This window comes from Marmota flaviventris, chromosome 1 (assembly GCF_047511675.1).
Source record: "Marmota flaviventris isolate mMarFla1 chromosome 1, mMarFla1.hap1, whole genome shotgun sequence".
In the NCBI taxonomy this organism is placed as follows: Eukaryota; Metazoa; Chordata; class Mammalia; order Rodentia; family Sciuridae; genus Marmota; species Marmota flaviventris.
In genome coordinates, this window is record NC_092498.1 from 6,687,590 (window position 1) to 6,697,643 (window position 10,054).

Sequence of the window (10,054 nt, forward strand, 5' to 3'; positions counted from 1 at the left end):
GGGGCCATATTCCCGGGGCAGATTGGCAAATCGACTTTCCCAACATGCCCAGAGTAAAAATCTTCAAATACATACTAGTTTTAATAGACACATTCTCGGGTTGGGAGAGGCCTTCCCCACTTCAAAGAAGCGGGCTACCACAGTTGCTAACAACCTCCTAACTGAAGTAATCCCTCAGTTTGGGATGTCTGCTTCAATCCAATCTGACAACGGGCCTGAGTTTGTCTCTCAAGTAACCCAGAATGTGGCAAAGACATTGTCCATCCCATGGCACTTTCATTGTCCCTATGGCCCCCAAGCCTCAGGTAAGGTTGAGCAAGCCAACCGCACAATGAAAGACATCATAAGGAAACTATCTTTAGAGACTCATTTAGATTGGGTTAAACTCCTCCCTCTTGCCCTACTACGCATGAGGGCTTTACCATAAAAGCCATCCCTTGCCTCCCCCTTTGAGATAATGTATGGTTGTCCCCTTCTCCCCCCGGGAATCTCACCAGAGCCTTGGCCCCTCCCCGACCAATATGCTCTTCCCCTCCTCTTCCTTATTCGATCTGAGCTATGGAAGCAACAAGATTTGTTGATTCCAGATCCAGAGAACTCAGCTGCCTCCTTTCTGCTCAAACCAGGAAAATGGGTCTACTTTTCTTCCCCAGGGGAAAGATCCCCTCAACCCCCAAACGGGAAGGGCCATTACAGGTAGTCCTGTGTACACCCAATGCTGCAAAACTCCAACAGGAAGGAAAGAAACTAACCCCCTGGATTCATATTTCTAGGTTAAAACCAGTGGCAAGCCCTCCAGAGGACAATCCCACCACAGCTCCCAACCTTGCAGGACCCCCACAATTGCCCAGACTTACCTGTGAGATATCCCCAGATAACCCTCTCAAGCTCCGTTTTTCAGTCATGCACCACCCTTCATCCCATTCTGGAGAAGAACATATATAAGAATGGGCCTCCTGATAGGATCTAGGAACACAGGTCAACACAGTACACCCACAGCCTTTTTAGAAATCAGCAACTGGCACAACAATCCTATTGGGACCTCTTCATAAACCCCGTCAGCTGCTGGATTCTCTCGATTCTGGGACCTCTAGTTGGAGTCTCTTTATTCTGTGCCTTCCTTCCTTGCATTTTAAAATTCCTTCAAGGACAAATTAACAAAATCTCTAACTAAACTTTCAATCAGCTCCTCCTCAGGGATTACCAGCTACTGGCCATCAAGCCGAACGACATCTACATCCAGTCATCCCAAGAAACCTCCACAAAGTGCTGAAAGATGAAGATACCGAATGACAACTGCACCAAAGGGCCATCTCTACCCACCATGCCAAAGAAATAAGCCCTTGGTTTTCAGCTTTATGTTCTAATCTGCCTTCTCCTGGGCACAGGCTTTTTCTACCAGCCCCACAGACTGGACAACATTAATGCTGTTTCTTCTAATAGCCGCAGAGCACATTCATGGACTTCTCCCGGAGGAAATCCATGCCTTCAGTGCATGGATATGGGGCATATTGGCCCTTCTTCTCCAACCAACTGACCTCCCTCCCTCCCTCTAATCAATGCCCCTACTCAGCAGGAAGTAGCCAGATCGAGTACGATGCCCCCAAACCAAAACAAAAAAGGGAGGAATGTTGGTAAAGATGGCGCCCGGAGCGCTTCTCTTCCGGTAGCTCAGGTCCATGACACACTGAATGGTGCACGAACCATCACCTCCAATCCCTGTGAATGGTGAGAACTGCTCCTCCTCATCCTGCGGTTAAGCCCATAAACATCAATACCCTGTTCATGTTCGCTCTCTTACTCTCTCCTCTCTTACTCTCCCTCTCCATCTTACTCTCCCTCTCCATCTTACTCTCCCTCTCTCTATTACTCTCCCTTTCCCTCTTCTCTCCCCCACATCTCTCTCTCTCTCTCTCTCTCTCTCCCCCCCCCACCCCCTCCATTCAACTGGCCGCTACAGTCCTGCTCATAAAATCTCGGACAGGTAAAATAAAAAAAAAAAAAGAAAAGAAAAGGAGAAACAGAGGTGCCATGAGGGTAGACCAAGTCTAGCTCCAAAATCATCTTGAACTATTAGCAAAAAACTGAAAATCATCTGTTTTATTAGAAGTAGCAGTGGTATCTTCCAAGACAAAACAGAGTCCAATGCTGTACAAACAGGTGAGAACTGAGAAGTTTTATTAGAAGTACAGATAACCTGCCAAGCGTTAAGTTCTCAAGGTGTGATGTGAAGGCGTGGGGTGGCAACAGTTAGTTGTTTCTCAAGAAAAGGTCAGATCTGGTTATTCATCAAGCTGGTTAAGAAGAGATGGACAGAGATTCTAGAGATACACCTGAGCATATCAAACATTGTGCACTTATTTGTTGAAATGCTGTCTTTCACTCTTTCTGGCTTTTGGGGATCACTACTTAGTTGAGTTCTGAGAGAACTTTTTTCTAAACAACTCCTTGTTCCTCAAAGAGCAGATGATAAGGAACAATTCGAGTCCTTTTATGAATCATAATTAAATAATTTGATGTTCACTGAGAAAGAATCATCTCCATCTATAAGATTGCCTAATGCAAACAAAGAATTAAGCTTTCTAACAAACTATGCAGGTAGGATATTGTTAGCACCCTAAAGGCAAAGATAAGTGTGTAGGAGCTACGGACAGAGAATATCTACCAATCTAAAAGAATTTGGGGGAGAAAGTTTTACTAGAAACTACTGGATACAGCTTGGGGTCATGTTCTTTGGTCTCCTGCATCCCTCTCTCCATGTCTCTAAGGAAGAATTCCCTGGCAGCAAGCATCATTACTTTTTGCTTTTGAGCTTCACAACTTGAGGATTTGCCCCTCTCCTGCTAGGTCAAACATCTGCCTATGGCCAAGGGTGAACTTTCCTGCACTCCCTGGTCCTGAGAGCCTGAGAGACAGAAACTAGAGCACTCAGACTGCGGTGAACAAGTCACATGGGGAGGGTCATCAGGTAATATGCAGAAAATATAAATGCATTTTTCTTTTTTTTAACATTTTTTTATTTTTATTTTTTAGTTGTGGTTGGACACAATACCTTTATTTATTTATTTTTATGTGGTGCTGAGGATTGAACCCAGCACCTCGCAGGTGCTAGTTGAGCGCTCTATCACTAATTCACAACCCCAGCCCCAAATGCATTTTTCTTTAAGTCTAGTCATCCATAAACAGATGGAAGAACAAGGAAGCAACATTCAAGGCTTTCAGGATTAATTCAATTATCCAACTCTGGTTCTCGACCTCCACTCTGGCACTCTGCTGCCTCAGGGCATAGACAGACTCCGTTTCCTCTAGTGTCCTCTCCATTTGGGCCTTTCTCCTTTCCCGCTCCAACTCACTTTCCAGGTGTCTGATTTTCCTTTCGTACTCCTCTCTTATCTGTGCTTTCTCTCTCTCCAACGCTGCTCTGTACCGTTCTTGGACTGCTAGGACTTGATGCTGAATCTCCTCCTCAGCCCTCCGGTACATCTTATTGGTGAAGTATCTTCCCCTGTTCTCCCTCACCACCTGCTGGACCAGGGTCATCAGCTCCACCCTCTGTGCCTCCTGCTCGGCTCCTGTCGCCTTGTTGTTGAATGCACAGTAGCTATGATGGAACTTGGCCACCAGCTCTTGAATGCCTTCTGGAGCTTCCTTTAAGTAATCCTGGAAATCGATGCTGTCCAAGTCATCTTTCCTAGTGAACAAGAGAATCATGAAACTTCTAGCACTGTCTCCAAACATTTGCAGGATCTTCCTTGTGGCCTTTTGTTCTTCCACAGTATAACGGCCTAATGGGACCACCAGGACCAGAACATGAGGCCCTGGGGAGGTCAGGAGGACACAGCGAGCAATCTCCTTCTGTGTGTCAGCATCCTGTACCTCGGTGTCAAAAATGCCAGGAGTATCAACAACGACGAGTTCACTTCCGTTCCACACACTGCACTTTTTCTCACAGGACTTAGTAACGGATTTTGATGAAATGCCAGATTTAAATGCTTTCTCTCCAAGGATGCTGTTCCCTGTGGCACTTTTTCCTCCTCCAGTTTTACCAATTAATACAATTCTCAATTGGGAAATTCTGTGATCTTGGTGTCCGGGCCCTGGGCGTTCAAGGAAATAGACACAGAGTTAGAATCTACCTCCGACAGCTTCCCATGCTCTCTCTGTTGAGGCTAGCCTGTACTCACAGGGTCTATAGATAGCCTTCTGGGCCATTTCCATCCTGGACAACTGGCACATCCCTTGATCTCCCATTTTCACTCTCTTTTCAGGATTCCCTTGAGCTCCTTACTGTGACCATATGTGGCTTCCCAGCCCATAGAGGAAGACATAAATGGTTTCAGAAGAGAACTATGAACTGCTGCTGAGAGCTATCCCAGCAAAGTAATTTAGGAAAGAACACAAAACTTGGCTTTGGAGCTTCTGCAGTGGGAGATTCATTTCCCAATTTATATTCCAAATGGAGCTCCCAGTACAGAGCCAGTAGCAGGTTACACAACTCATCACTATTTTTATGGTAAAGTTTCCTATGTTTGAGATCCAGAATCGGGAGATGAAAGAAATATATTTCCAACAGTTCTATGTCTGAGAACACAGGATAAAGGAAGGCAAAAGTTATCTAAGGAAAAACGTGGGTGGACATTCACATTGTTATTTAGTTAGCATCAGGGAGGAAGTCACCCTCCTTGGAACCTCCTGGGAGCACTGGCCTGCTGGCCATGGGCAAGGGGAGCAGGAAAATCACGGCAGGTGGAATGGAAGGGCACCAGAGCCCAGCTCCCACACCGCCCCAGTCTGCCAGTGTTGACAGTGTATGAATGGCAATCCATGGGCTGATTGCCCCATGTCATTCCCATCCCTGTGTGCACGCCTGTTTGGGATATGGATTTGCAGCTCCTCCCACTAAAAAGCAACTGATGAATCAAGATGGTCCAAGTGACATGCTTTGGACAATGACACAATGGAATGCATAATTCAAACAGAGACTCCAAAAGTGCTCCTGTACTATGGTTCACCTTCTCTCTGCTCTTCCTGCAACTGCTCTGTGAAGACGCTTGGACCGGCCTACTTGAAGACACCTTGGCCTGCCCAAGAGCTTGTTAACCACACACAGGTCCATGAAGCTATCAAGGCCGAGACCCAGAAGCTGGCTCAGACCCAAGAACTGTCCGCCTGACCTTAAGAACCAACTAAATAGTTGGTGTTTTAAGCTACTAAATTGTGGGCTAGGTTGATAAATCAGTTCAACTGACATATTCAATTTCTATGGGTAAAAGAGTAAAGGGGGGTTTTGTGATGTGCTGAGTCAGCCTGTTGACTTTGTTGGTCGTAGGGGACCCCAGCAACAGGCAAATCAGGGACCTGGAGGAAGGATTGATTACTCCCACATTTCTCCTTCTCAATCCCCCTCCAGGATGAAGAAAGGAGCAGAAGATCAACAGAGAGGCCTTGCCCGCTGTTGTGCGGTGTCTGTGCTGTGGGAAGCAGGGAGTAAGAAATGGTGCTGAGCCCTGGATCTATGGGGGGCCCTTTCCGTTTCTCCCCGAAGTAGCTGTTATGGCCATCTCGGGAGGAAATGGAGAGGGTGGAGGGAAGGAAAAGATCTGGGTCAATGGAGAGAAATGAGGAGCAAGGCTGGGGACGTTTCTCTCCTGTTGAAGTGGGGACTGGCTGTCAGAACCAGAGGGGTCCCCACCGCCCAGCCCTCTTCCCAGCGGCCAGGCCTGGGGCCCTGTGCACGTCTCACCATAGCTGGTCCCTGGTTTGCTGTGGTAGAAATCCACATCATGGTATGGGGCTGCCATTATGGTTTGGATTCCTGTAGATAAAAGAAGAAAATCGCACAGTGTGGGGAAGGCAGAGTGACTGCAGCATCTGATCTGGCTGTCAGTGTTTTCTCCTGCTGTAAACCTCTCCTCTGATGGCTCCTGCCTCATTTCCCAAAACCTCACCTCAACCCTCTGCTCTCAGTTTCACTTCTAGGTCGTTCCATCACCGCCCCCCCCCCCAACACACACACACAATCCTCAGTGCTTCCTGGGTACCAGCTCCAGCCCGGCCCCTCTCTCCCTGGGGGCTGCCCTGTGGGCCTCTCACCAGCCTCTGCAGGCTACAGACCCCCTGCTCCGTGTTCCAAACCTCCGCCCTGCACTTTGGCCTCATTTGACTGTTCCATGGGCTTCTCAGACAGAAGCTGGCCAAAAGGGAGCCCGGGTCCTCCACCTCCCACAGGATTCCTCTTCAGCCAGGGGCTCCCGCCAGACCCAGGGTCATGTCCTACTCTTCTTTCCTCACCTACATCCTCCCGCCCCGAATCCTGTTGATTCTGGCCCCCAAATCTCAGAACTATTCGTGTCTCTCCGTCTCCCTGCTCCTCCTCTGCCACTGGTTTGCACGTATCACTTTCCTAACTGATCACCTTGTCTTCCTTCCCGTTCCAATTCCACCAGTTTTAAAACTAAAATTTTACTTTTTTCTTTTCTTGCTTAAATCCCCTAGTTGCTGCCTACTGCCTTTAGAAAGTAGTTTAGATCCTCAGAGTGACCCGGAAAGCCCTGCGTGATAACTTCCTTCTCTCATAGCTTTAGCCACAGTGGCTCCTTCAACGTTCCCAGAACCCTCTGGATTCCTTCCAACTTTTAGCCCTTTGCAGACTTTTTTTCTCCCAATTCAGACCAGTGCCCAGCTCATGCCCAGGCAGCCCTCAGGCCTCAGAGGTCTTCCACACCTCACCCAGCGCCATGCTGACCACAAGCCAGCGCTGGTGTGCTCCCTGGCTGTTGGCTCTAACTGGACTCCAGGGCCTTTTCATGTCAGAAGAGGAAGTTATTTGTAGGATGTTCTACTGCCCCCCCATAAGCTTTGTGATGGGAAGACCATATGTCACCCCCCTTTTCTCTGGGGACAAGCATAATACTGGACAAAGGGTGGTTCTCAATAAATGTTTGCTAAGTAAATGAATTGATCAATGATCCCTCAGCTTCTGGCCCCTCTCTGTTTGATCATTATATCCAAGCCATGTCTACTCTGTAAAAATGACAATTCCTTCCTTGATGGTCAACTTTTGGTGGCATAGAAGCATGGTGTTCTTTTTTAAATGTTATCCTTCACTGCTACCTCTGAACATTTTGAAAAAGTGTCACAGGTGCAGACTTGAGCCAGGACAGTTTGAAAATGCTCTTGTTAAGGACAAGGTCACCAGGCAGGGAGCCATAAATTATAGATTTGAAACAGAAAGTCAAGCACTTCTTTTTCAAAAAGGAAAAAGGGGGTAAGTATTTCTTTATTCTTTAGGAATAGAGAGGAAACAGCTTCCTGTAAACCTGGAAGAGAAATCATAGAACTTTTAAAAATAAGCTGAAACCACAGAGTTGATTTTGGTGATTGGTATTAGGAGTGGATATAGGAGGCCAGCATTAGGAAAACAGGCTGTTTGTGTTTTGTTTTGGGTACCGGGGTTGAACTCAGGGCCTAGAGGCACTTAACCACTAAGCCACAACCTCAGCCTTTTTTAAAAAAAATTTTTGTATTTTATTTCAAGACTCATCTCACTGAGTTGCCGAGGCTAGCTTTGAACTCCTGATCTTCCTGTCTCAAGCCTCCCAATTGGCTTCTCCACATTTGGGATTATAGGTGTGTGCCACCACATCTGGCCTGGGTGTTTCTTAAGGTCCTGCTTTCCACACATGGGCTCTCTAATGCTGCTCTACTGACCCTAATCTAAATGCAAAACTAGGGGAAAGTGCTTTTGTGAGTGCTGATCTTGGGTAGCTAAGTTCTCCTACTCTGCCTAAAGAATTAAACACCCATCAGTCCCAGCTTCTCCTGAACTGCGAGTCACACAGGAAAGCATACCCCTTCTCCCCGCTCCTAGGGAGAGCTCATTTCTGGCTGAACCCAGGAAGGGACTGTCTCTGAGGCAGCAGGTCCCTAGCAGGCAGCTCTGAGCAGACAGTTAGTGGGGTCACAAGGCCTCCCACTACACAGCCTCTGATCCTGACCTACGGGTCAGTTCTGGGGAGCTGCACACCAAGCTGTGCCCTTTACAGGTATCAGTGTTCTTCCCACCAGCCCCTCAGGGCTAATTGGGTCCACTCACCCGACTCTAACCCTGGAACAGCCAAGATTATTCATAAATTCTACAACCAGGGCAGGAATAATTTATTTGTAAGACAAGTATCCTCAAAACAGTAACCCCTGAAAAAGCCATCAAGTTTTAAGGCTCAGCCTTCAAAACAGATTACAACCTCAAATCAGCAAAGACAGGAAACAGGAGCCAACAAGAAACATATTCTGAAAACAAGTTTGCCAAAAAGTTTAGGACATAGAGCCAATAGAGAGGTCCCCTCCCCACCAAATTTAACATTTTCCTCCCCAAAACAGACCCGCATTCCCTTACCTGGAAAATCTGGGTCTTGTACCCTTTTCTGATTTTGCAGGCAATGCTAAGCCAGGATATTGAGGAGGAGGAGGAGGAGGAGCAGAAAGGAAGTGAGGGGAGGAGCTATCTAAACTTGCTTGTGCAAGGGACCTGCACACCTTACTCCTGAATTGCACCAACAGAACTTTCTGTAGTGATGGGATATATTCTGAAAACAAGTTTGAACAAAATCTCAGTGTCCTATCTATTCCATCTACGAGTAACAATGTAAAAAAAAATTGAACTTGATTCTGATCTCTCTCAGCAAACCAACCATGACTAACTCCCAGTTTAAAAAATGTATGAGAAAAAGGAATCTGTCTTTTCCTTCTTTTTTTTTTTTAGTACTTGGGATGAAGCCAGGGGTGCTGTTCCTGTACTGAGCTACATCTCCAACCCTTTTTGTTTTTTAATTTGAGAGAAGCTCTTGAGAAGTTGCCCAGACTAGTCTTGAACTTGCAATCCTCCTTCCTCTGCCTCCTGAGTTGCTGGGATTACAGGCATGCACCACTGCACCCAGCATCTTATTTCTTTTATAACTAAACATGCCTTCATCTTTCCAAGGACAGATGGATGCCTATAACAGACTTTAGCCACATTCCTGTGTTTAGAAAGTCCCAAAGGCAAACATGTGAATGTTCTTAAACTACTCTCCACAGTCCAGATGTCACTGTTTAGATTTCAGAGTGCCAATGGATCCTTTGTTTCCTCCTAATTCTAAAAAATAGCACATACACTCAAAGAGTGGAGTCATCTGGTTTAAACTGTCACCTCTTTACACAAAGCACAGAGTCCCCTAGTAAGTTGGCATGAAGAAACAGCAGGCAAAGTTCAAAGTGAGACTTCCTAAACCTCCTACCTGAGTGGAAATGTGAGCAGGGAGTGGGACTTAGCCAGCATCCAAGACGTGTCAGACTGAGACCTGCTCTAGATAGACTCTAACAGGGAGCTGGGGGCCAAGAGCAGGTTTTACGTACATAGACACAGAGAGACCCAGAAACCCTAGGGAGAGCTCAGGGAACCTATTTACATGTTTGAAGCAAAGTAAGTATTGTCTTTTTCTTCTTCTTCTTCTTTTTTTTTTTCAGTACTGGGGATTGAAGCTAGGGGTGCTTCAATCTTGTAGTGAGATACGACTGAATGGAGGCCAGGCTTTCTCTCAAATTCTTTTCCCCAAAACACTCCTTCTATGAGGAGTGCATTAGGGCTTGGACCTGGAGTGTCCCCTAAAGGACCCATTATTAAAGACTTGGTTGCCAGCCTGTGGCACTATTTTGAGGTGGTGGAACAGGAGATGGGACCTAGTGGAAGGAAATTAGGACACTGGGGGTGTGTCCTTGAAGGGTAATTGAGACCTCAGCTGTATAAGTCAGCTTTCTGTTGCTGTGACAAAACACCAGACAACAACAACTTCAAGGTAGGGACATTTATTTTGGCTCAAGTTTTCAGAGGTTTTAGTCCATGGTTGGCTGACGCCATGGCTTTTAGCAGAGGCAGAGGCATCATGGTGGAGGGGTGTGCAGAGGAAAGCTGCTCTCTAACTGTGATGGAGTAACTGGGATTGCTACTTACTCTCCTTCCATTCCAGTCAGAAAAATGGACAAAATGTAGAAAGGAACCGTCTCCCAACATTGGACA

At 46.7% G+C, this 10,054-nt stretch overlaps 1 protein-coding gene across 2 annotated transcripts; it reads right to left on the reverse strand.

Annotated features, from left to right (window-relative positions):
• Positions 1 to 2,085: 2,085 nt before the first annotated feature.
• Positions 2,086 to 5,822, reverse strand: LOC139705403 (GTPase IMAP family member 4-like). Of its 2 annotated transcripts, none has more exons than XM_071610861.1 (2): positions 5,744 to 5,822; positions 2,086 to 4,097 (listed from the first exon to the last, which is right to left on the reverse strand). In XM_071610861.1, the coding sequence occupies exons 1-2, from the start codon at positions 5,799 to 5,801 to the stop codon at positions 3,169 to 3,171; spliced, it is 987 nt and encodes a 328-aa protein (XP_071466962.1). In that variant the 5' UTR covers positions 5,802 to 5,822; the 3' UTR covers positions 2,086 to 3,168. The 2 variants fall into 2 exon arrangements, with proteins under 2 accessions (XP_071466962.1, XP_071466966.1); XM_071610865.1 differs by lacking the exon at positions 5,744 to 5,822 and adding an exon at positions 4,185 to 4,829.
• Between the last annotated feature and the right edge of the window lie 4,232 nt (positions 5,823 to 10,054).

Excerpts from the sequence above, each read along its gene's own strand:
- LOC139705403 (XM_071610865.1), bottom strand. The coding sequence starts at position 4,251 with ATGGGAGATCAAGGGATGTGCCAGTTGTCCAGGATGGAAATGGCCCAG. Across the intron at positions 4,098-4,184 it reads GAAGGCTATCTATAGACCCT|GGCCCGGACACCAAGATCAC; the intron begins GTGAGTACAGGC and ends TTGAACGCCCAG.